The sequence below is a fragment of the Quercus robur genome, chromosome 8 (genome assembly GCF_932294415.1).
Source record: "Quercus robur chromosome 8, dhQueRobu3.1, whole genome shotgun sequence".
Classification (NCBI taxonomy): Eukaryota; Viridiplantae; Streptophyta; class Magnoliopsida; order Fagales; family Fagaceae; genus Quercus; species Quercus robur.
In genome coordinates, this window is record NC_065541.1 from 57,007,626 (window position 1) to 57,035,528 (window position 27,903).

Below are 27,903 nucleotides of genomic sequence, written 5' to 3' on the forward strand. Positions count from 1 at the left end.
GAATTAAGGGAGGTATTTATAGAAACAATGGTCATTAATTTTAATTGCCCAAATACAATTAATGGGTACCATAATGTCACCTTATGCGCGCCTCATTAAGTGAAGCGGCAGGCCATCTGAACCGTCCTATACTTCAAATTCTACCACGTATTTGAAAGGAGCAAGTTGTCTTGTCTGTTACATTAAATGGTAGACAGTTGATCTTCCCAAGGTGTAATTGTCATTTTTCCTGGAAAGGGTAAAGCAAAGGCCCCAACCACGGGGCAGGAAAACCCCGATCCTATCTCTATTTTGCGGAAACAAGATCGTGAGGGGCCTATTTTGGGGGGAATTGGGCCCAAGCAAACCATGTTTACCCACTTGATCAAAACCCAACATAAGGCCCAAGGCCTAACAGACGAGTTAAGCTTGGTACACAAAGAGAGAGTTGACCTTGGGCCCTATCACAATGGGCCCAATCCTGAGGTCAGGATTATGGCTGAGGAGACGACCACTTGAGGGAGTCTTAAGTGGTCGGCTAAACACTGACCAAGAACGAAGGAAGTTAGGGTGAAGCACGAACCTAGCGAGGTCAGTAGCTGAGGACTAATAATGCCATTGGGGAACCACCACCGAACACTATTTGGCATCTGGAACAAGTTCCAAGGGAATCCTTGATGTGCATGAAATATATACAATAAAGTACTCACATATCTACATATTTAGTCTTACTTTTATGTTATTTTGTGACTGATTATATAACATCTTTGTGTTGTAGGTAACAAGGGCTTTACATGCAAAGTGGGGCTAGGCCAATTGAATCAAGCCAACTTACATCCAGCCAGGCATGAATTCAAGAAAAGACCAATCCAATTAAATTTAAGTCCAATTGGAGCAAGGAATCAAAGGAAATATGCACCAAATCCAAGTCCAATTCAGATTAGGATTCCAGACTGCACATCAGTTAGTATTTTTGGCCTAACTTTCAGTTCAGATGTCCAATTGAGATGATTCAAATTGGGCTGGAATGTTAACTTAAAGGGCTACAACTTTGTAGTTTAGAAAAAGTCTGAATTCTGAAGTTAAGTGGGCCAAAATAGTCGGTTAAGTGAAGCCTAAAAATCTGGGATTTTCTCCAAACGGGAATTCAACTTGTAATAGGATTCCTTGACCTATTTAAAGGCTCTTTAGGGCAAAATTCAGGGGGCTGAGGCTAGTGTTAGGGCTGGGGGCTATACATAGAGAGTGCAGCTACTTCTTTGGTTTTCTTCCATGACAGTTAGTTCTATTTTATTTGTCTAGTTTAATGTTTAGTATTTTATTTTTGTGTTTTCTTTCAATTACTATGAGTAGCTAAATTTATAATTAGGGTTGAGGATGAAAACTTATTAAGGATTAACAGTAATATATATGTGATTTGATTTTTCCCACAATAGTTGTTCTTTATTGATTTAAATTGTTCTTACTTCATTTCAATTGACTAAGATGGGATTCTAGATATGAGTTCAATCATGTTTTTCTCATGATTTAGGATTTGTCTTAATTAATTCAATGCTTGGTTTATTAATTCTTGATTATAAAATTGGATATCGCTTGTGATTTGTTTGTCAATGGATACAATTTATGATTTGATTTTTAGAATTGGATATATCTTGTGATTTATTTGGCTACGGATACAATTGATGATTTGATTTTATACTTAAGAAACGAAGAAGAACATGCTTTTGATTTTTAAAATAAGGGTTTAAATGATGATATTTTCCATGATAGCAAGATTGATTTCTAGATTATCATGTAGTGAGTTGGGAAAAATTAATGATCATAAATATATGCTGATATGACTTACAAGGTGGATTCCAAAACCTTAATTCTTTTCTCTTGATTGTTTACATCTTTTTATTGCTTTATATCTTTTGCTTAGTTTAACTATTTGCTTAGTTTTATTATTTGTTTCATATATTTAATTGCAAACAACCAATTTTTATTAAACTAGATTAGGATTAATTTGGTTAAGGTTTAATTAATTTTCCTACGTTCATACAAGTCCCTGTGGGTTCGACCTCGTTCTTGTCCAACTATACTTCGGTACGATTCGTACACTTGCGAGTATTTTAAAATTTCACAACAATCCTCTAAAGTTATGAAGATCCCTTGGAATTCTAATGAACATAGGAATACGTGTGAGGTGGGAAAATAATAATGATCACCTCACTAACAAGAGACTATAAAAAGGGGAAGAGGGTAGATGCTTGGGGGTTGGAAAAACTGGGGAAGTGAAAGATAGAGAGCAAAAACACCAGGAAACACTGGGAAGTTAGGAGAAATCAGGTGAAGTTTCAGGCCTAATCTGTAGGATTAGACTTAACCCATAAACAAATAAATTGTGTCCCAAACACTATCGTGGAATCAGTCTTGGGTTACTACACCTTTAATAAACTCATTTGAGTGAGAGCAAAGACTTGGTTTTAAAGAAATTTATACAATTGTGTCTGCCTTTAAGTTTTGTTTTCGTTCAATTATAGGGCCAAAAAGATCTCTATTTTGGCATTTCCTTCTACTAATTAGGCATTTTTTTTCAATAGAGGAAGACTTCTTTTTTGGATAACAAGCAAGAAAAGTTCATGATTAGATTGTTTTGTCTTAACAAAATTTGGGAACTATTTCCCTGCCATATAGACCAACTAGGAACTTTCAACTAGAACAAAATGAAGGACTGATAAATTACAATCGAGGTTGTTGACTTGTGACGTATTTATTTATTTATTTTTAATGGAGGAAGACCTACAATAACATTAGTGGTAGTAAAAAATGGATTGAGATCAGGTGTACTACCCTAGATGTAATTAACTCAATTTTTCTCACAAATTATTTTACATTTTTAACTTTTTTAACTTTAACTTTTTATTTCCTTTTAATATATTTAATTTAATAGTTGAGATTGAGTATATATACCCTAAGTATTGCACTTGAAAAATGACATCTATCTAATCTAATTTAATCTAATATATTAGAGCAAAGCCTTTACTGGGACTCTGCCATGTGTCATATATGAAGGTCTTAACGCTTGACACGTGGTGGACTATTTTGTACACATGTCAATTTTATTGGCTATCTAAAGGTGTCAACAATAATTTTGTAAGATTCGAATGAAATAGAGGAGCAAATGGTTGCCCGTTCCTTGAGTGTGGGTTGAAAATCCAAATATAAGATTTTGCTAAGTCTGTACACTTGCTTGATTGTGTTTTGAGGCATACAACCAAGTTGTTCATGTGGAGAAATATCATGCAAGAAAGGTGCAAACAGCTTCTTTGACAGCAAGTAGTGATAACACATGTTGAGGATATTACACAAAATAATAATAGAAGAACAAGGTTAACACAAAAGACAAATAGAAAATAGATAACTTAGAGATACAATATCATTTTCCTTAGACAATATTTGCCCCCCACACTATTGTTGCTAAAGGATTATCACAAATTTATCTCTACGATACAACCAAGATGTTGGATTCTACAGATAGCAATTCTGGATAGCAATTCTTGTGTTTCAAGTAGTGTATATTCTGAATAAAAAAACCAAAAAAGAGTTTGTGTTTGATTTCAGGCCATAACAAAAAGAAATAGTCCTTACCAATATTCTTTCTCAAGTTGCCAGTTTAAGCATAAACTCATTTTTTAAATTTCTAAGTTAGCCACAGGTAATAAGCAACTGTCAAACACCCTTGAATTCCTAATCACATTCACCCAAAAGTAAATACTCCTCAAACTATGAATGCTTGGTAGCTATGTCAGGTAAGAATTCAAAGAAAGTCAATAATAAACAAAAGAAAAGAAAAGAAAAGAAAGGGGAACTTGCAAAAGATAGAACCTAAAAAGCCGTTGGAGCCTTTGACAATATTTGTTTAAATTGTTTAGAAACCAAATTTGAAAGTAGAAGAAGAAGAAAGAAGAGGATGTAGAGCTAAATTGAATGTCTTCAATTTGAAGAAGAATGAGAGAAATTGGCGAGTTTGTGGGTCTTAAAGTATAGGAGTTTTGATTTACATATTTATCTCCGTTAGTTGAAAACTTAAAAATGAGTATGATGAGGGTAGTTTAGGTATCAAAATTGAGAAATCCAAATAAGGAAGTCTCTTAAATAGTAGTATAGAAAAAATGATATGAGTAGAGACAATGGGCCCATAAATAATTTGGGCTTTATTTTGTGCAGGGTTGTAGAATACTCCAAAAAAATGACCTTAAAAAATAAAAATTCCGAAATTCTTAAGAGCCTAGAACACATGGGGCTTTCAAAGTCCAGCTGGATTACTCTTAAGGACCCAAATTATCCAACCTTTTAAAAACCGCATTTCTAAACGGCCCGCCCCTTAGAATGTATAAGGGTGAATTGGTAAATCAACACAATAACCTTTAGTATTTTTTAATTTTTCCTTCTCCGCGTCTAAGGCGTAGCCGGAGATCTCATGTCATGTGTGTTTTGCCTCCTTCTTCTTCTTCTTCTTCTTCTTCTTCTTTTCTCTCTTTTTATGGTTATGATTTAATTTGATCAGTATTGCTTAGATTATGGACAATACATTATTTGATTGACTGGGCATGTTTATACAATGTGTTTCAAAGATTTTAAGGGTTGATTTATTTATTTATTTATTATTAATAATCATTGATAAACAGTTTGATTGCTTAGATTATGTAATATTTTTTTTTTGTTATGTATTTGCGATTTTGGGCGTTTTGATTTGCTAAACGGGTATTAGAGTAAGAAGTTAAATACGTTTGATTTTAGACATGAGTTTGATTAAATTTGATGAATAATTCATTAAAAGAAGCTTTAAGGTATGGGGGTACAAATACAATGGCTCTTGTTCATGTTTCATCTGTGTATCTTGATATTAGATTTAAAGTTACTTATTCAGCTTTTTCAAGCCTTTTTTTTTTCCCACTGTGTAAAATTCCAGATTTTGTTTAGGATTAGTGTATGACTCCTTGTGTTAACACTTCACAAGTTGTTTATATTTATGTTCATTTATGTGTGTATGTTTATATATGTTTATATTTATAAACATAAATATAAACAACATACAGATAAACATACATGGACACAAACACAAACAAACATACACAAAAACAAATAAACAAACATAAACATACATACACATAAATACGCATAAACAAATATAAACAAAAACAAACAAATATAAACATACATACACATAAACACACACACACACACACATAAACATAAACATACATAGACATAAACACAAATACAGACTGAGAAAAATTAAACCCTCATATAGACTCGAAAAAATTGCAAACTAACATCAATCCTTAAACAATTTCGTTAGTTACTTTGGTGTGCTAAATTGAGCTTTTATGTGTGATTATATTTAAGTTTATGTGTGTGTATGTTTACATTTATGTGAGTTTGTACGTGTTTATGTGTATGTGTGTTTATGTTTATGTATATGTATATTTATGTGTATGTGTATGTATGTTTATGTGTATTTGTATATATATGTGTATGTGTATGTGTATGTGTATGTTTATGTATGTGTTGATTTTGGTTGGGTTTTGGCCGTGGAGGTGGTCGTGATTTGATTTTGGCTGGGTTTCGGCAGTGGTGTGTGGTTGGAGGTAATGAGCTTGAAAAGCTCCGACCATGGAGGTTTAGAAGGAGAGCTTGGTGGTCAGCCATGGAGCACAGTGTGACGTGGGTTGAGGCAGAGAGAGGATGAGAAGGAAACAAGAACGGCCTTAGACATTTTGAGACCTAAAGCGAGAATTAAAAATGGGGCCCTTTTTATACTTATATATTAATTAAATTAATGTTTATTTAATATTTTTATATTATATTTTTCATCATTATTTTCATTTTCTTCTAAATTATTTTGAAATTCATTATCAAGATTTGTTGTATTGCAAAATTGAACATCATTTTCTTCTAAATTATTTTGGTGAATTTTTTGCTCATTTGTGATATTTTCATCTAAATTTTGTGTTATATTTTGTTTATTACTAATAACAAATTTATCCATTGATCATTTTTGAGACTCAATTAATTTTTCTTTTTTTAAGTTTTTCATATCCAGATGCATATTTTATGGTAAACATTTCTAATCAAACAATACATTTATAAAGACTAAAATAAAAAATAACTTTCAAGTGTAGAGCAAATGATAAATAGAACTTAATTTATATAAAAAGTATTATTGTAGTTTCACTGAACAATAACAAGTTTTTAGCAATCTCAACCTGCATAAATTAAAAAAAAAAAAAATTTAAGCACAAGCATAACAAAAATTTAAGCACAACCATAACACTAACACAAGACTTATTAATAAGACCCACCAAAAAAAAAAAAAAAAAAAAAAAAAAAAAAAAAAACACAAAACAAATCCTATCTATAACAAATTTGTCCCTAGCTCTACATGGGCATATTCTCCCGGATGTTAAATGTTTGTCAAATGCTCTCCAATTTGTTAGATATTCTCATGTATATCGTCAAGGGAATAATGTAGCACACGCATTAGCAAGAAGAGCTCTGAGTGAGCCAAATCTAACTGTCTGGATGGAAGATGTACCACCAGACATTCACCATATTGTGCAGATTGATTTAGCCAATTTTGAAGAATAATAGTAGCAAGCTTCATTCTCTAAAAAAAAAAAAAAAAAAAAAAAAAAAAAAAAAAATGCAGGCTTTTAAAAAAAAAAAAAAAACTTGAAGGCCCAAACTTAACGCCCAGTCCAGGGAGGGTCCAGGCAGCCACTGATAAGTGATAAACAAAGTAACAAAACCAGCCAGGGAGGGCCCAAATAAACAAAGTTCTTAACAAATAAAAGCCCAAATATTTATAATTTTATACCTGATTCCTTCCTGAACCTCAGAACCTGATACGGTGAGGTGAGCAGTTGAGACTAGAGAGAGGCGGAGAGCAGAGACTAGAGAGAAAGGTAAAATTTTTAGGGTTTTGATTTGTGATTGTTTTGTGGTTAATCTCTTAGACCGGATTTGTAGTTTATCTGGTCAATGATTTTGTTTAGAACCAATGTTTAATAGGATTTACCAAAATTTTTGTTTATTTGGTTAAAAGGATGTGCCAGATTATTTTTGAAACTAAATTTTCTACTACCCGGTTGGTTCTTTTCTAAATTCCAGATTTTGTTTAGGATTAGTGTATGACTCCTTGTGTTAACACTTCACAAGTTATAAAATTTCTTTGCAATGTTGTCTACCTTGTAATTCCTTCTCTGTGTTATGATTAAAAATGTGTTACAGATATCAAAGCCTAGTTTTGGAATAATAAACAACAGAGTGTTTTTTGGAAGCCTAGGACTTTTAGATTGAAAGTTAACATCCATAGCTTTAATATTGAATTATGTTTCAATATAAATGGACTTCTCTAAGTAAAGTTACTGTGAGAATTTTTCTTTACAGATATCTTTCTATTACAGATTTGAGTTTGTCACCTTAATAGAATTTTGGTAAATTATGGAGAACTACTTTTGAGCTGAATTTTCAGTGCTAAATGATTTAAATGTAAGAGTCCTCTCTATGAAAATTATAACCTACCTGGATAGCCCTAAATGAATCAAACGAATTCTACAAAAGGGCTGACCTCTACTCAATTCAATTGACCTCGGATCAGCCTGAAAGATGTAGGAACCTGATGGATTTTTAAAATGTTAATTTGGAGCAAATCAAATCATAGACACTATCACACACAAATCAACAGCGATTGACATATGGTCCATTAGCGTTGTCCCCATTCATCTCACCTCACTAAGTCAATTAGTTTTATTTCTATTCTTCATTAATATTTTTGACAGAAGATTGTAGTGACAATTTATCTTATTAGTAAAATTTTCTTATTTATATCTTTTGCAGAAGCTTTCCTGTGGTGACTCTAGTCTTTGATCTAAAGAAAGATGGAAGCCATCTTTTCAAATGATGATCTTGCAATGGAAATATTATCCCGATTTTCAGCTTTGCAACTTTCGCGTTTCAAGTGTGTCTCCAAGAGGTGGAAGAACCTTATATCTGATCCATCCTTCTTACGTCTTCACCACCAAAGGTCCCAACTCAGGGGCATCACAACCCTCCTTATTCAGCAGCGTAGTGATATTACTGGTGATCGTTTAAGATGTAGGATGTCGTTTTTTACTACCTGTGGATCTTTTTTTGAAGACGACCGTCGTGTTCCAATTATGATACGAGATAGTTTTCCTGCATATGGAGTTGTCATAATGGGTTCCAGTAATGGACTCGTTTGTTGTAGAAGTCGTCAAACTTTGGAACAACGAATGCTAGTGATCTTCATTTGCAACCCAATTACAAGGGAATGGATTTCCCTTAGACCCACTAATTGTCATGTTGGTCACATCTTTGCATTTGCTTTCTACCCATTTGGCTCTTCATCAAACAAGGCCTCTTGTTTTAAAGTGGTGAGCATTCAGCGTCAAAAATATGACCAGAATTCTTATTCCTTCGTTATTTACTCCTCAGAAACTGGAAAATGGAAAACCTCCATGGAAGTCTGCCACTGCGAGGACGATCTTAACGAGAACAAATATATTCATATCAAAGGAAGGTTTTATTGGTTGACCAAGAAACAGAGAATAATCGCTTTTGATCTGGAAGAAGAGCTGTCTGGAGTGATCATAGCACCAGGTCCGATGTTGAGATATGGCGTTCGAAATAGCGATTGCGTTGGGGATTCAGATGGGTATCTTCATTACGCGTGTGTTGATGAGTCTGATCTTAGAGTATGGATGTTAAAAGATTGTCAAAAACTTGATTGGGTCCTTAAGCACCAGTTGAATTTAGATCAGTTTCGTGTGGAAGGTCAAGTAATGACTGACTATCTTCAGTTCAGTATACGTCGTGTTGGGTGCCTTCCTAAGGATGATATTTTTGCACCTGGTTATTTAGCACTAGGAATTTTGACTTTCTATGATGAGGTTATTTATATGATGAGATGGGGCAGGTTGGAGTCATATAATTTTAGGAACGGAGTCCTAAAACGTCATTATATGTTACATGCCCCTTTTTTGGACCATTATAATTATGTACCTGCGACTGTGCTCCCATACTCGGCTACCTTGGCAGCAAATGGTGTTCTAAAGGTGAAACAGAACTCCATTGATGATTTGATTTCAGTCCCAGCAACTGTGCTCCCATGTTCAGCTACCTCAGCAATGAGTGGCCTTCTCGGGCTAATACGTTCCTGTGGTTTTGTTGCTTCAAATTCTAGTTCTTATCAAGGAAGGCAAAAAAGAAAAAGAATCAAACCCGTAAGGGCACCACATTTCTAAACAGGTGCCCATTGAATTGGAATTATCTGTATTTCTTTTGCTTGAATTGGCAGCATCAGCCTACCAACTTAATGAAGCCTTTGGTTTTTTGGCATGTACAAAGATATTTGACCTCCTTAATCCTTACCATCTTAACTGTTCAGGCATATTTGTGTTTGTTGCATCAAGTGCTATAGGTGAAGACCCACGCTCGGCCGCCGACCTGACCCGTTTCGGCCTCTCTTCTCTATTTTTGGTGTTTCGGCTTTGTGTTTAGGGCTGTGCTTGTGTTTCGGGCTGTGTTTTGGTTTGGGTGTGTTGATTTTTTTACTTTCTTTTTTTGTTCTTATTCACTGGTTTTGATGGGTAGGACGGGGTTGTGGTTGTGCAGTGATTTTTATGGGTTTGATGGTGGTTGTGGTTGTGTGTTGGTGATTGAATGAAACTTTTTTTTTTTTTTTTTAGTGTTTATATTATTTTATTGTGTTAAAAAGCTAAAATAGCTCCACTGCTATAAGATGTGAGAAGGTAAAATAGATAAAGTGACTTTTTGTGTAGCTAAAAAGCTAAAAATTTAGCTCCACTGTTGTGGATGCTCTAAGAGAGTAAAGTGTGTGATGTGTTAATCCTAGAGGTCGACCCTTCTAAGGGAGGATTTCTAGTTCTGTCCCTAGCTAAGTCCCAAAAATTAAATTTAGAATTAAAACTTTGTTGTTGTTTTCAAGCTCATAATGTTCTCTCAACAGTGCATTTGACTGATGAATGCGTATGAATTTCATGCATACCCCTTGGTGGGCTTTTATGACTGAATTCTTTTAGGTGATATCACAGATTCACAATATCATTCACGTTTGTATGGCCCACAATATCTTTTTCTGTTTAGATATTTCGCGTTTACCAAGAAATATATATTTTTTTGGATAGGACATTAAATTAAAAAATGAAATCCCAATATGCAAGGAAAGAGTAAAAATAATAATCATAATAATTATAAATAAATAAATAAAAATAAAAACATAAGCTAGAGAAAGCTAGCCAATGTACAAGGAATTTAACAAATCCGGCAGTCCCTCTATCGAAAAGGATACAAATGGTGAAGTCCACCCGTATAGGGTCTTCAAGATTAAAAACTTAAATTTTACAATACTAATTTCTCGATCATCAAATGCATTACATGAGCCACAATACTAATTGCTCCAGAACTTTTCCTGCCAAACCATCCTTCCAAAACTCCCCTAGCCCCAACACTAAAGAAACCAAGGAAGAGAATCTGTATCATACCGGCCGGTATAAACGGTATGTACCGTACTAGTACGTGCACAAGTATAGAAATGCCAACGTTTTGTACCAGTTTAAATACCGAACATATCGGTCTTGTACCAAGTGTACTAGCTGATTTTAGGTGTTTCAGCCGATACCCGACATAGGATGGAGCAAAAAAAAAATGATTTTTTATGTTTTGTAATTTAAGGGCAAAACTACTCTCTTTTTCTCACAATCTCACGCTGTCTCTCTCAGTCTCTCGGTCTTTTTTTTGGCTAAATCACTCTCTCAATCTCTTGGTCTTTCTTTCTCTCACAGTCTCTCTTTCTCTCTCAATCCACGTCAATATGAGATTTGGTTTCTCAAATCTCATCTAAGTCGAAGCTAGAAGTTGCAGGGCATGTAAAATTTTGTATTTTGTTTTCTTAATATGCAATGAACAATTAAGTTTTTTGTTTTTTATTATTATTTTTTTTTTTAAGTTGATGCTAAACTCTAAACCCATGAATAATTTGTTTTGAATTAAGGTAATGTTTTATGGTAAACTTTTATTTTTATTATTTATATATTTATTTATATTTATAAATATAAAAAATAGTGGTAAACCCGAAATATTACACTGGTACTGAAATATATCGTTCCATTGGCCAAACCGGTACAGCCTCCAGTACAAGATTGACTCCCTTGGAAGAAACTCCCAACAAGGAAAAAAATCATCTACCATGACTCCCTAGCAAGTAGCAACATCTTAATGGAGAAACAAATGGTTACTGCCCTCCCTATAACACTAGCCCCATAACACACGACTCACATTTAGTGATTCTTTCCCTTATTTCCTTTGTTCTCTCCGTTTTTGTAATTGATTTTCTTCTTTGTTCTTTCTTTTATTTATAATTTTTGGTTTGCTTTGTGCTCTTTATGCATAAAGTAGCCTTTTGAATATACATCTTTCTTACTTATAAAAAATAATAAATAAACAAAATAACACTAACACATCTCTTTTTTTTTTTTTAGCATTACTTGTTGGTGCGTCCACGAAGAAATACTTGCTACATAAAAATAAAATAAATAAATAAATAAAAGATTATACCAACCCACCACAATTCAAAATAAAATGTTCTTAGATTTTGTTATAGTCAAAAGAACTCTAAAAATAAATAATTTTTGTTAACATAGAACAATAAATTTTCTAGAATTGTTATAATTTTATTTGTAAATTTTTTTTAAAAGGCAAATCTAAGAAAAATCTCCCCACCCCCCACCTTCTCTCTCTCTCTCTCTCTAAAAAAAAGTGAATCAGGATGCTTTCCACAAGCTAGCAAGCCCCTCTAACCCTCTTTATCATAAAATTATAAAATAAAATAAAATAAAATAAAATAAAACCTTTATCCCACCTGAAAGAACCCCAGAAAATAAAATAATTAAAATAAAAAATAAAAAATAAAAAAACCTTAAAACATGTTACAGTTGGGTTTGTCTATCCTGGATATGGAAGTTTGTTGAACAATTTCGAATTTTTTTTTTTTTTTAATATTCATATTGTCGAACGTTTTTGTTCTTATAGTTATTTAATATTATAGTTATAAATTTTCTTTTGAAAGGGAAAAAAAAAAAATAGAGCATAAATTCTTGCATAGATCCTTTGATTAGAATCTCTCCTTCCCTGTATTCAACAGTAACTTCTCATTCCAACCTGATTGTATTATGTTGATTTAAACCCTTTTTTTTTTTTAAGGAAGAGATAAACTTTCTTACAGTAGATTGTTTATTTAATATTTAAAGGAATAACCTAAAAATATATTCTGTGACTACAAGTGACAATGACTTACAATAATCTAATATTAATATATCGAAACGAAAGCTAAGAGAATATTCAATATTGAATTTTAGAGTGCCTCACATTGTGCCCAGTGGTGTAATTAACTTCACACATTACTGTGGTCCTATAATCATAAGACTTCGATTATGTTCAATTTTGAAAATTGTAGAGTGCATTACATTATGTCCATTGGAAGCATTACTGATTAAAACGTTTTTTAATTGGGTTCATACAACAAATTGTAACACACTTATAAATTTCACAAAATCGCCTGTATCCTATGCATAGTTTTTTGTATTCTTTTAGGTTAAGGAGTGCTCACAATAGTGAGCATGAAATAATATATTTTATTAATAAATTTTATTATTTATATAAAATAAAAAAAAGTTCTGCAACTAAAGTGAAATATATTACCTTTCCAAAATTGTAAACAGATGAATGTAAAAGGATTTAAAAATAGCAAACTGACCCAGAGAAAATAATCAACAATGGATGGCGAGAGATGCAGCCACACTTTGGAATTTTTTTAGTAATTTATAATAAAAGTACAAGTAAGAGATACAGCCAATAATGCAACGGTAGAGATTAGGGCAGGGTTTAGAGAAAGTGTAATAGTGCAAGATATTGGTTTCCTCTGGGTCCTAACTCGGAAATTTAAACGGGACTATTAACATCCCCTCAAGCCCTTTAATAACCTTGTGGCGATAAATGCAAAAAATTTCTAGTGTAAAAGGGGTCCGAAGAGTCTGTCAGTGTCACTGTTCATAAGTTTTTAAGTATGATTAGTGGCCAATCTAACTTGGGTATGATTGGTTGCCTATATTCTGTTTTCAAAGCTTTTTTTTTTTTTTTTTGGTGCAAATGATACAAAGTATATTTGCCGTATTTAATTATCATGATTTTTGAATAAAGTATGTTTGTGTTAGAACTTAGAACCTCTAGTTCTATTTTTCTTATGTGTATGTTTGTTTCTAAAAAAGAAAAAAAAAATAGTAAAAGACCCCTCCTTTTACCCTTGAGCTTAATCCCAAGGCCACTACCTACCAGCTTGAAGGAATGGATGTCTCAGCGGTTTTAAAAAGACGGTCTTGAAAATGCGCTTTTAATTAGCTCAATTCTTGTCATTCCTTAAATTTATTGTCAAGAACCTCATAGCTCCTTGGCATTTTTTTCTTTTTCCTTCCAATTTTCCCACCCACATTATTGTAATTGTTGAATAAAAAAATCTTATTATATCATATTTGTTTTTTTTTTTAATGAATATCTGTTCATTTTTTAAATTGCCTTGTAACATTGTGAGATTCTCTTTGTACCAATTCTTAATAATTTTTTATTGATCTTAATTTCATTTTCTTTTAGATTTCACGAAAGCATAGAGTTTCAAGTCCTAAGACGCTGGTTGTACTACTTACTTCCAACTAGAGAAGCAGAGACCAGAGCAATGTTTGCTGAGATCGTTTTGAGGTTCTTAACTTTTAAATCTACTTAAATTTTTAGTGTCATTTAAATGCTGAACTCTTTTACTGTTCGTTTTTAGAATGTTATGACCTAATTCCTCTTAAAAAAATTTAAGAAGAATATCTCTCATTAAAGGACCCTCTTTTATTAAATAATACAAATAAATGATAGGAGAACACACTAATTCTTTCTACTCTCATGTCATAGTTGAATGAAGAGTTTTTTTTTTTTTTTTTTCTTATAAATTTTTTTTAAAAAATTGTTGAAAAAAAAAAAGACTAACTCATGCAAAAAGAGGCATGAAGTAGCCAAAATAATTACAAACAAAAAATGACATACAAGAAAAAAGAGAATCTATAAACATTATAATGGAATTACTAAAAGTGAGTTTCCAAAGATGAGACTAATCAAACTAAGTGCCTAAAAACAAGGCTATAAGCTGGTCCAACTCTCCAAGTCCCCGAATGTTCGAGTATTAGCTCTCTCCAAATGATCCATGACACATACAAGGGTTCCAAGCTGACAAATGTTTCCCTATCCAAAAAAACAACCGCCCTCATCTGGTAAACCCAAGAAACACTGAAAGATCTAAAAATAACACTCCATAACCAATGTGCCCCCTCACAATGAATCAAAAGATGATCCATAGTTTCCTCGATACGCCGACACATACAATGCCATTCCACTATGATAAAGCTTCTTTTTCTCAGATTATCACTAGTAAGTATCCTCCTCAACACTGTCATCCAACAAAAGAGGAAACCCGCTAGGGTTGAAGTGTTTTTACATAAAATTATTACAAAAAGCATTTTCCTTTACATATTTATTTTGTCATTTTCTCTACAAATTGCAAAAGGATAACTAACGATTCGTTTGGCTGGGAGGATAAAAAAGTGAGGGATAGAAAATAAGGTGAGGATGGAAAAAAATTTTAGTTTTCCCTTATGTTGTTTGGTTTGGAGGGGTGAAAATGTGGAGTAATGAAAAACTCTTTTATTTGGTTGAGGAAAAAAAATGAGAGAATAGAAAATGTAAATTGTTTACATTTACTTTCATGTCCCTAGTAGATAATTTTTTTTTAAAGAAATATATTTTTATTAGGGGAAAAAACCGAAGTTGGGGTACATTGAATAAAGCCAAACATGTAAGAAAAAGATTTTTTTTTAAAAAAAGAATAAAAATTAAAAAAAAAAAAATCAACATTACATATATGTGAGGGAGGACTAGGGGTAGATGGGTAATTTCCATCAACCCCCCTCTTCTTCCCCATTTTCTCTCCATTTTGGGGGGTTGAGTTTTTGTGGGCCCAAGGAGAAAACTATCAAACCCCACCATTTTCTCTCCCCATTTCCTCTCCTAACTAAATACATCATTACCCATTTTTCCTCCCTCATTTCCTATCCCCTAGTTTTTTAAAATCTACATTGTTTCTTTGTTATTTTATTTCAGAGGTTAATTTTGAGATTCATAAAAATTGAAAACTGATTTTTTTTTTTTAATTTAATGATTCGATAGTTGGAGGATGAGGGATTTAAACTCTTGATGTTTTTATTGAAAGCACTAGAAGATGCTAATTAGGATTGGAACGCCAAACATTTCCATTGAAAATATTAAAAGATGTTTATGAAAGAATATTAGAACTTAGAAGAAGAAGAGTTCACATTATTTTAAAAATAATCCTACGGATCTACTTTATGGTTTATAAAGCCCATTCCTCCATCAATCTGCACATGTATATCATTGTTATTCATTCGGTTCATGAACAACAATTAGGGATGACTACCTCAACTTGCCGTCTAAAATCACGGTTAGCCTTGTTTGTGTTATTTGAGCGTTCTGTAAACTAGGGGCTTCATTTGTTGCACCACTAAGCAAAATGCTCCAGTAGGCAAGTAGCCTTAGGCAAACGCATTAACACACGAGACTATCATTCACCAACGTTTTATCTGTTGTGCATCATTTGTTTTCACATTTTGTCAACAAGCGCCATTGCTCTCAGTTTATACGTAATGTCCGATTCTGAGATGTTTGCCTTAGGCAAAACCACACCTTTTGACTGATGGCAAAATATTCAGCTCCAGTAAGATACCTAATAATCGTTAGATAGATTTGTCATCCCTACTGGATGTAATTGCATTCCCCTTATCCTAATTGCATAATTTGTATTTGCAAAGGTTGCTCATTCTCTTGTGGGATCTTTAAATATCCCAAGAACGTGTTCTGCAATACTTAGCGAATGTGTTCAAAATCACAAGATATATAACCTGTCAATACAAGCCATTCCCACAACAAGACATATTCACAACCTGTCAAAGGAAGGTACAACTCATTCACTAGGTGCCTGAATGTAAATCTATGCACATTCACGAGGCACAAGTAGCTTTTCAATTCCAAATGCATGTAATTTATCATGCTTCCTTACAAAATATGAGCTACACTAACCAATTGTAGCAAGCTGATCAAAAGCAAAATATATTAAAAGTGGTTTAAGTGCAGCCTAAGTACATACCCATAGCCTAGAAACAAGGAAAAATATCATCCTAGGGAGCAGCCCCACCACACATTACAACTAGCTCACAAAACCAGTTTCCAACAACATACATGAACCCAATAGATAAAAGAGAAATGAAGATCAAAGCAAGACATAGGTGGCATCACCGTTCAAGATTGCCTCATCTGGAATACTTTCTTGCAACTGAACCCTCTCTAACAGCATGAAAGCCAGATCTGCCTTCCACTTGGAAATCTGGTTCTTTAAGAACACTATCTGAGTCCAAATGAACCACTCCTTGGCAATATGACGAAGGTGAAGACGAAGGAATATAACAGCCATACCAAGCTTTATCAAGTCTCTGACCGTACCCCTCTATTCAAAGAGGCGTACCTTTGTCAAAGAGGCAACAGAGGTACTTTTCATATCCAAAATTACTGCAGCCAGCAAACTTAACAGAAAATTCCCTATTCCCAAGCCAACTTCAAGTTGACTAACAAAATCCTTGTGTTTAGACCTAAGTTGCTAGTATAGGGGCACTCTCCAAGGGAACCGAGAACCTTTGGATGCTTGTCTCTGAACTTGTAAATTTGAAGAAATGAGAAGCTGAAAATTAAGAGAATGAGAATTTGAATAAGAACTTTGAAACTTAGAAATTTTAATTCTACCAAAAGAAATTAAAAATATATAATGCATACTAACAATAGTTAGAAGAATATGGACCATTTCATAAAAAAATAATATCAATAAAAAACGATAAACTTATATATTTGTAAAAATAGAGTAATGAAAACTACTTTTTAAAATTGTTTAATTTTTAGAAACAACAAATTATCTACGATAAAATTTAGAGAATAAATTATACATACTCAGTATAAGTTTTTATTATCATAATAGACCGATACATATTCAGTATAAGTTTTTTAAACTTATAATTCAAATTATACATAAGTTTTTATCACAAATAATAAGAACATCAAAAGTATTAAGTATGTATAATTCAATTTAAGTCCCAATTCGTCCAAAATAGAACAAATGGGACAAAAAACCCGAAAGAACACAATTCGCCTATAACTACTTTCCCCCTTCTCTCTTGTAAGCTCACTACCAAACAACCAAAAAAAGGAATTTCCAGCTCCTGCTCTACCTGAACGTGGTAAGCTCCTCCGCTCAAACTAAGATAGCGATACCCAATGTAAGTTTAGTCGTTCCACACCATCCATCTCCTTTACAAAGATTGTTCTCAATATAGTTCTTCGTTGTTTTTGGCAAAGGAGTTGGCATTGTTTTTAACAGTGTGTAGACTCGCTATCTTTTCAGGTTGTAGGCATTCAAAACATGGGAAATTCTTGCTTTATGGTGGAAAAATTGCAAATGGTTGCTCACACGCAAGAAATTAGAGAGATAGTAGCACGGCATAAGTGTCGGTCTAGGGAATTTTGTTTGCCTTGTCTGCTTCGACAATTGTTGGATGCAATCCAAGATGAGCAAGTTGATGTACTTTCGTCGGTCAACCTTTATGAATTTTTACCTGGTTGTTTCCAATCTCTTTAACTTTTTTATAATTTTTTTAAATAAATTCGACTTAGGTTACCTGGTTGTTTCCAATCTTTTGCAGCTTTTGTTAGCACATATTCCCAAGGAGACCAATTTGGTATAGTGGAGTTTTTCCACTTTTTTGTTACTTAAATGGGAATGGATGTATCAGAGATTGAACCCCTTTTTGGATTGAACCTCTTTTTAGATTGAACCTCTGATATAGCCAATCCCATTTGAGTAACAAAAAATTGGAAAAACTTCACTGCATCAAATTGATCTCCCCAAAAATACGTGCTAACAAAAGCTACAAAAGATTGGAAACAACTAGGTAACCTAATTAGAATATATTTAAAAAAAAAATTATAAAAAAGTTAAAGAGATTGGAAGCAACTAGGTAAAAATTCATAAAGGTCGACTGGCGAAAATACATCAACTTGCTCATCTTGGATTGCATCCAACACTGGTCAAAGCTAACAAGGCAAACAAAATCTCCTAGACCAACACTTATGTTGTGCTACTATCTCTCTAATTTCTTGCAGGTGCTCAACCATTTGCAATGTTGCCAACATAAAGCAAGAATTTTCCATGTTTTAAATGCTTACAACTTGAAAAGACAGCAAGTCTACACACTATAGAAAACAGAACCAACTACTCTGCCAACAACAACAAAGAACTAGACTAAGAACAATCTTCATAAAGGAGATGGATGGTGTGGAACAACTAAACTTACATTGGGTATCACCATCTTAGTTTTGAGTGGAGGAGCTTTCCACGTTCAGGTAGAGAAGGAGGTGGAAATTCCTTTTTTTGGATGTTTGAGAGTGAGCTTACAAGAGAGAAATCGCCTATAACTACTTTCCCCTTTCTCTCTTGTAAGCTCACTACCAAACATCCAAAAAAAGGAATTTCCAGCTCCTCCTCTACCTGAACGTGGAAAGCTCCTCCGCTCAAACTAAGATGGCGATACCCAATGTAAGTTTAGTCATTCCACACCATCCATCTCCTTTACAAAGATTGTTCTCAATATAGTTCTTTGTTGTTTTTGGCAGAGGAGTTGGCTCTGGTTTTAACAATGTGTAGACTCCCTGTCTTTTCAGGTTATAGGCATTCAAAACATGGGAAGTTCTTGCTTTATGGTGACAAAATTGCATATGGTTGCTCACCCAAGAAATTAGAGAGATAGTAGCACGGCATAAGTGTCGGTCTAGGGAATTTTGTTTGCCTTGTCTGCTTCGACAATTGTTGGATGCAATCCAAGATGAGCAAATTGATGTATTTTCGTCGGTCGACCTTTATGAATTTTTACCTAGTCGTTTCCAATCTCTTTAACTTTTTTATAATTTTTTTAAATAAATTCTACTTAGGTTACCTGTTTGTTTCCAATCTTTTGGAGCTTTTGTTAGCACATATTCCCAAGGAGACCAATTTGATATAATGGAGTTTTTCCACTTTTTTGTTACTTAAATGGGAATGGATGTATCAGAGATTGAACCCCTTTTTGGATTGAACCTCTTTTTAGATTGAACCTCTGATATAGACAATCCCATTTGAGTAACAAAAAATTGGAAAAACTTCACTGCATCAAATTGATCTCCCCAGAAATACATGCTAACAAAAGCTACAAAAGATTGGAAACAACTAGGTAACCTAATTAGAATTTATTTTAAAAAAAAATTATAAAAAAGTTAAAGAGATTGGAAACAACTAGGTAAAAATTCCTAAAGGTCAACCGGTGAAAATACATCAACTTGCTCATCTTGGATTGCATCCAACACTGGTTGAAGCTAACAAGGCAAACAAAATCTCCTAGACCAACACTTATGTTGTGCTACTATCTCTCTAATTTCTTGCAGGTGCTCAACCATTTGCAATGTTGCCCACATAAAGCAAGAATTTTCCATGTTTTAAATGCTTACAACTTGAAAAGACAGCAAGTCTACACACTGTAGAAAACAGAACCAACTACTCTGCCAACAACAACAAAGAACTAGACTAAGAACAATCTTCATAAAGGAGATGGATGGTGTGGAACAACTAAACTTACATTGGGTATCACCATCTTAGTTTTGAGTGGAGGAGCTTTCCATGTTCAGGTAAAGAAGGAGGTGGAAATTCCTTTTTTTGGATGTTTGAGAGTGAGCTTACAAGAGAGAAATCGCCTATAACTACTTTCCCCTTTCTCTCACTTTTTTGTTACTTAAATGGGAATGGATGTATCAGAGATTGAACCCCTTTTTGGATTGAACCTCTTTTTAGATTGAACCTCTGATATAGACAATCTCATTTGAGTAACAAAAAATTGGAAAAACTTCACTGCATCAAATTGATCTCCCCAGAAATACGTGCTAACAAAAGCTACAAAAGATTGGAAACAACTAGGTAACCTAATTAGAATTTTTTTTTAAAAAAAATTATAAAAAAGTTAAAGAGATTGGAAACAACTAGGTAAAAATTCATAAAGGTCGACCGGTGAAAATACATCAACTTGCTCATCTTGGATTGTATCCAACACTGGTCGAAGCTAACAAGGCAAACAAAATCTCCTAGACCAACACTTATGTTGTGCTATTATCTCTCTAATTTCTTGCAGGTGCTCAACCATTTGCAATGTTGCCCACATAAAGCAAGAATTTTCCATGTTTTAAATGCTTACAACTTGAAAAGACAGCAAGTCTACACACCGTAGAAAACAGAACCAACTACTCTGCCAACAACAAAGAACTAGACTAAGAACAATCTTCATAAAGGATATGGATGGTGTGGAACGACTAAACTTACAGTGGGTATCACTATCTTAGTTTTGAGTGGAGGAGCTTTCCACGTTCAGGTAGAGGAGGAGGTGGAAATTCCTTTTTTTGGATGTTTGAGAGTGAGCTTACAAGAGAGAAATCACCTATAACTACTTTCCCCTTTCTCTCTTGTAAGCTCACTACCAAACATCCAAAAAAAGGAATTTCCAGCTCCTCCTCTACCTAAACGTGGAAAGCTCCTCCTCTCAAACTAAGATGACGATACCCAATGTAAGTTTAGTCGTTCCACATCATCCATCTCCTTTACAAAGATTGTTCTCAATATAGTTCTTTGTTGTTTTTGGCAAAGGAGTTGGCTCTGGTTTTAACAGTGTGTAGACTCGCTATCTTTTCAGGTTGTAGGCATTCAAAACATGGGAAATTCTTGCTTTATGGAGACAAAATTGCATATGGTTGCTCACACGCAAGAAATTAGAGAGATAGTAGCACAGCATAAGTGTCGGTCTAGGGAATTTTGTTTGCCTTTTCTGCTTCGACCATTGTTGGATGCAATCCAAGATGAGCAAGTGGATGTATTTTCGTCGGTCGACCTTTATGAATTTTTACCTGGTTGTTTCCAATCTCTTTTAACTTTTTTATAATTTTTTTAAATAAATTCTACTTAGGTTACCTGATTGTTTCCAATCTTTTGCAGCTTTTGTTAGCACATATTCCCAAGGAGACCAATTTGATATAGTGGAGTTTTTCCACTTTTTTGTTACTTAAATGGGAATGGATGTATCAGAGATTGAACCCCTTTTTGGATTGAACCTCTTTTTAGATTGAACCTCTGATATAGACAATCTCATTTGAGTAACAAAAAATTTGAAAAACTTCACTACATCAAATTGATCTCCCCAGAAATACGTGCTAACAAAAGCTACAAAAGATTGGAAACAACTAGGTAACCTAATTAGAATTTTTTTGAAAAGAAAATTATAAAAAAGTTAAAAGAGATTGGAAACAACTAGGTAAAAATTCCTAAAGGTCGACCGGTGAAAATACATCAACTTGCTCATCTTGGATTGCATCCAACACTGGTCGAAGCTAACAAGGCAAACAAAATCTCCTAGACCAACACTTATGTTGTGCTACTATCTCTCTAATTTCTTGCAGGTGCTCAACCATTTGCAATGTTGCCTACATAAAGCAAGAATTTTCCATGTTTTAAATGCTTACAACTTGAAAAGACAGTAAGTCTACACACTATAGAAAACAAAACCAACTACTCTGCCAACAACAACAAAGAACTAGACTAAGAACAATCTTCATAAAGGAGATGGATGGTGTGGAACGACTAAACTTACATTGGGTATCACCATCTTAGTTTTGAGTGGAGGAGCTTTCCACGTTCAGGTAGAGAAGGAGGTGGAAATTCCTTTTTTTGGATGTTTGAGAGTGAGCTTACAAGAGAGAAATCGCCTATAACTACTTTCCCCTTTCTCTCTTGTAAGCTCACTACCAAACATCCAAAAAAAGGAATTTCCAGCTCCTCCTCTACCTGAACGTGGAAAGCTCCTCCGCTCAAACTAAGATGGCGATACCCAATGTAAGTTTAGTCGTTCCACACCATCCATCTCCTTTACAAAGATTGTTCTCAATATAGTTCTTTGTTGTTTTTGGCAAAGGAGTTGGCTCTGGTTTTAACAGTGTGTAGACTCGCTGTCTTTTCAGGTTGTAGGCATTCAAAACATGGGAAATTCTTGCTTTATGGTGACAAAATTGCATATGGTTGCTCACCCAGGAAATTAGAGAGATAGTAGCACGGCATAAGTGTCGGTCTAGGGAATTTTGTTTGCCTTGTCTGCTTTGACCATTGTTGGATGCAATCCAAGATGAGCAAGTGGATGTATTTTCGTCGGTCGACCTTTATGAATTTTTACCTGGTTGTTTCCAATCCCTTTAACTTTTTTATAATTTTTTTAAATAAAGTCTACTTAGGTTACCTGGTTGTTTCCAATCTTTTGTAGCTTTTGTTAGCACATATTCCCAAGGAGACCAATTTGATATAGTGGAGTTTTTCCACTTTTTTGTTATTTAAATGGGAATGGATGTATCAGAGATTGAACCCCTTTTTGGATTGAACCTCTTTTTAGATTGAACCTCTGATATAGACAATCCCATTTGAGTAACAAAAAATTGGAAAAACTTCACTGCATCAAAGTGATCTCCCCAGAAATACGTGCTAACAAAAGCTACAAAAGATTGGAAACAACTAGGTAACCTAATTAAAATTTATTTAAAAAAAATTATAAAAAAGTTAAAGAAATTGGAAACAACTAGGTAAAAATTCATAAAGGACGACCGGCAAAAATACATCAACTTGCGCATCTTGGATTGCATCCAACACTAGTCGAAGCTAACAAGGCAAACAAAATCTCCTAGACCAACACTTATGTTGTGCTACTATCTCTCTAATTTCTTGCGGGTGGTCAATCATTTGCAATGTTACCCACATAAAGCAAGAATTTTCCATGCTTTAAATGCTTACAACCTGAAAAGATAGCAAGTCTACACACTATTAAAAACAGAACCAACTCCTTTGCCAACAACAACTAAGAACTAGACTAAGAACAATCTTCATAAAGGAGATGGATGTTGTGGAACGACTAAACTTACATTGGATATCACCATCTTAGTTTGAGTGGAGGAGATTTCCACGTTCAGGTAGAGAAGGAGGTGGAAATTCCTTTTTTTGGATGTTTGAGAGTGAGCTTACAAGAGAGAAAGGGGAAAGTAGTTATAGGCGAATTATGTTCTTTAGGTTTTTTGTCTCATTCGGTCCATTTTGGACTAATTGAGACTTAAATTGAATTATACATACTTAATGGCTGAAAAGGTTTCAATGTTTTACGTTTTCCTCTTCTTTTTGTTTTTTTAAGAACCAGCGCCTCTTGCATTGTTCATGTCCCATGAACAGTGCAAATAGGCAAATGAACAGTACTTTCAATGTTAACCCGGGTCGGGTTTGTGCCCAACCCGGACTCAACCCGCTCGCTTAGATCGGGTGGAACAAAAACACACCCACAACCAATCGCCAACCACCACAGGTCGGGTCGGCCGGGCTCGGGGGGCGATCGGTCGGGTCGGTCGAGTTCAATGATGAGTGACGACGGGCGGAGGAGAAGTTCTTTCTTTGCCGATCTGAGTTGAAGGCGTCGGATTCAAGTAGATCGGAGTTTCGCCGATCTTAGTAAGAATAGCCAGATTTAATCAAATATCTGAGTCTATCTTCGCCGATCTAAGCCTATCTTCGCTAATCTGAATCAGATCTAACCATATATCGCCGGATTTGAGAAAATCTGACGAAGGAGGAGAGTAGATCTTGGCCAAATTTGAGTGAATCTGAGCAAATACCATCGGATCTGAGCGAAGGAGGACCAAGGGTGGCCGGATCGGAGCTAAGGAACACCAGAAACTCGCCGGATCTAGGAAATTTTGGCATTTTTTTAGCATTTGTCGGTCGGATCAGGTGGCTCGGGTTTGAAAGACTGAAACCCACCACTCAACCCGCCGAAGTCGGGTTTTAGAGACTGAAACCCACCACTCAACCCGCCGAAGTCGGGTTTTAGAGAATAGGAACCATCACCGACCGCCGGAGGTGTCAGATTTGGTCGTGACGGGTCGGGTCCGATCAGTTTGGTCGGTTTGGCCGGGTCTCCGGGTTGCTTGGACAGCCCTAGTTGTTATAGCAATTGTAAAAGTGATCTTCAATTGCATCACATTTCTAGGTCTTGGAAGTAATTTGTGTGTCTTGATATTCCTCCTCCAACAAATGACTTTTAAGGATTACGAGAAATTTTATCATTAGCAGAATCTATATTATATTTTAGTTAATCACTAGCAAAAAAAATTAACATATTTAGTGACTTTCTTGGTAAATTTCTATTGTGATTGTTTGGTCTAAGCTTACTTGATGCTTTTAGTGGCTTTTTACTAACAAATTGTAATCTGAAACACCAATAACTTAAATCATAGTTATTTTGCTAACATCCTATAAACCATTGTGTCTTTTTGAGGAGCTGCATTTGTGGCATTCTAACTAAGATTCTGGCTTTCTAGTTTCAACTGAATCAAATTATTGAGGAACATTGACAAAATGGCGGGCCGTAGTTATATAGTTGTTCCAAATCACAAAAAACTGTTGGCTGGGGTCAAAAATACGAGGAACCTTTGTTTCAACCTATATGCATTGATTCAAAGAATAAGACATACTCTTTCAAGTTTGTGTGTTATTTTTGTGTTCTATTACCTTTATGAAATTGTGTGTAGTACTTTATGTTTTTGTTAGTACAATGGGTTAAAAATGTGACAACATAAATGTGCAGAACTTTTGAACATTTGGATTTCTGTATTAAAACCATGCAAGTTTAATAAGTGTTTGAAATTTACAAGAGATGTGAAATAATTGCTTTTTTTTTTTTTTATAGGAATCAAATTTATTTCATAAAAAGGACATCATGTTCACGATGGTGAACACTCGACACTTAATATGAGTACAAGTACCTCAAGAAGAGATACGAATAGAAAGAAGAAAAGAATATATGAAAGTTCAAGAACATGACAGAAATAAATCAACTACAAGCAGTACTTATCAAAAAATAAATAAATCAATTACAAGCAGAGACTCACCCTCTTAGCAAAGTGAACAGCAGTTTCTTTTTCCTTCTTATCCAATGATACCTTCACACACATACACCCAAAAAAAAAAATTCACTTCTTAAGAACCAAAAAAAATACAAAAATCAACTTCACATGAGAAAATAAATAACACACACACACAAAAAATAAATAAATAAAAAGACAATAACATAACTTTCCAGTATTTTCCTTAAGTTTCTTAACGGAAACCCAAGAAGGCAAACAAAGAGAGAACATATAGGCCATGTTTGGTTTAGAGAGTACTCAATTTTCATATCTCAACACTCAAATCTCATCACTCAAACTCATTACCCAATTCTCATATTTCTAACTCATCACTAAAACTAACAAACCAATAGTAATAAATATGTTTCCTTAAAAAAAATATACAAGTATATAACTATATAACATATTTTTAAAGAATTTATCATAATAACATTACAAAACAATTATCTTTAACATAATAAACTTTCAACAAAACCAAGTAAATAAGTTCATTAGTCATTACATTTACATCCAAATGGCAAACAACTACTAAGTTTAACAACAAACAGAAAATAAAACACTAAACAAACAGTGGTCATTGATGATACTTAATGATTAACTTTAAAATCCAAACACAATTATGCAGGCAGGGTGTAAATAAATAAATAATACGGTGCTTAGAACAGAGCAAAACAAATTGAAATAAAGCATGTAAATCAATAAATAATAAGGTGCCTAAGCTCAGAAGAAACCATTATGCAGACAAAAAATTTCCAATCCTCAATTAACTTTCAAATAGAACCCAGATTTAGATTGAGCAAAACCCAACCGATATCAAAGTCAAAAACTTCAAAAATCAACTATAATAATGAAATTTACCCCAAAAAAAAAAAAAAATTATAGGATAAAATCAGAAATCAAAATCAAAGAATTACATCCATAATCTCATATTCCAGTCATCTAGATTACTATATGTTTAAGCAATACAAAAACAGATTAAGAATTAACAACCAAGCAAAACCCATCTCATATCAGAGTTAACAAGTCCAAACCAATCAAGTCTTTTAAAGAATTCTATCTGTGACTTATTAAAACCCAAGCAAAACCCATGAACATTACAGAATATTAAAACCCGTGACTTATTAAAGAATGACTTCACATGAACTGAGAATTCTATCTGTGAAGTCACGGAAGGAGAACCTGAGATGAAGTCGAGAACATGAACTGAGAATCTGAGATGAAGCCGAGGAAAAAAAAAAAAAAACAAACAAACACAGAGAGAAAATGATCAAAATAAAGTAATCAAAATCAAAATCAAAAGAAAAGAATATTAATTATTACATTACCCGATGAAGCCAAAAAAAAAAAAAAAAAAAACCAGAACCGAGAAAATCAAAATGAAGTAATCAAAAGAAAAGAATATTACCTTCAGACGCCGAGAAGCAGAGAGCAGAGAGGGCGAGGGCGAGAAAGATTATGCGAAGGAAAAAAAAAAAAAAAAAAACCCAGAATACAGCTTCAGACGCCGAGAGGAATGATGAGAAGGGAAAAAAAAATTCAGAGGTGAGACCGTGAGAGTGAGGCAGAGAGAGCGAGGGATATTCAAGATTTCAGAGAGGGTGAGCTTGAGAGAGCTTGCTTTCAGAGAGTGAGGCGTGAGATGACAGATGAGAGTGACGGTGAGGATGGAGGCTCAAGTGAGAGAGAGAGTGAGTGAAAGTGAGAGAGTTAGGGTTTTTTTTTTTATATATGGGTTGGGTATGGATATTGGTGAGAGAAAGTGAGAGAGTGACTAGGCCTGTTCAGCCACCGCCCGCCACCGACGGAACCGCCCCTCACCGCACCGAGCCGCCCATCTCAGAGCTCCACCGCAGGTGTCCGGTGTAGTGATCGGCAGCGTTTTCCAAGTACCGAAGCCACCAGGTACAACGAGCGGTGGTGGGTTTCGCCAACCGATGAAAACCGCACCACACCGCTTTTTTTTTTATGAACTGCCTATATACATATATGTATATGTATGTGTGTGTGTTTCAATGGCATAGAGAGGTCTGAGAAGAAGAGGACGAGAGAGAGGGAGCGGCGACTGATCTGAAGGAAGAAGAAAAATAAATTGAAGTTAGGGTTAAGTTGTTTTACACGTAATAAAACGAAGTCGTTTTGGGTTTTGTTTTTTAAAATTTCTGATACTAAAACGACGTCGTTTTGGAATTAAAAAAAAATAAAATTAAAAACTATGGAACGACTTCGTTTTCTGTTAGGTTAAATTTCTTATTTCCCCCCATTTATATCAAACAGCCTCTCGTTCTCTCTCTCCTCACAGGTCACAGCCTCTCTCTCTCTCTCTCTCCCCCCTTAGCCTTCACCACTTACAACCACCATCCTCTACTGCTCAATGCCTCCATTCGGACCACTCTCCAAGCATCTTCCTCTCCTCTCTCCTATTTCTCATAGCTATTCTTTGGAAGTTTTAAGAGAAGGTTTTGGTAGTTAATACCTAGGCTACTATGCTTCTCCTTGCTATTAGGTATGTAATTTAGTTGATGCTCGAGACCTAAGATACTAACTAGTAACTATGCCTTGCCTAACTATGCTTTTTAGAAAGATTTTAAATTTATTTGAGATATTTTGTGTGGGAATTTGAGAAATATT

At 34.4% G+C, this 27,903-nt stretch overlaps 2 protein-coding genes and 1 long non-coding RNA gene across 3 annotated transcripts in view; 1 reads left to right on the plus strand and 2 right to left on the minus strand.

Moving 5' to 3' along the window:
- LOC126697207 (U-box domain-containing protein 14) overlaps window positions 1–27,903 on the minus strand; it is a 70,009-nt gene that overhangs the window by 15,946 nt on the left and 26,160 nt on the right. The window lies entirely within an intron of this gene.
- Window positions 6,824–9,632, plus strand: LOC126697209 (F-box protein At5g49610-like). Its single transcript, XM_050394099.1, has 2 exons — window positions 6,824–6,929; window positions 7,864–9,632. Exon 2 carries the CDS (start codon window positions 7,905–7,907, stop codon window positions 9,288–9,290), a length of 1,386 nt encoding a protein of 461 aa, XP_050250056.1. The 5' UTR covers window positions 6,824–6,929; window positions 7,864–7,904; the 3' UTR covers window positions 9,291–9,632.
- Window positions 16,106–27,360, minus strand: LOC126697212 (uncharacterized). The gene is made up of 4 exons (XR_007646164.1): window positions 26,681–27,360; window positions 26,455–26,486; window positions 25,261–25,311; window positions 16,106–16,906 (listed from the first exon to the last, which is right to left on the minus strand). It is a non-coding gene; the product is annotated as an uncharacterized LOC126697212 (long non-coding RNA).

Coding starts and splice junctions, on each gene's coding strand:
- LOC126697209 (XM_050394099.1), top strand. CDS start 7,905: ATGGAAGCCATCTTTTCAAATGATGATCTTGCAATGGAAATATTATCC.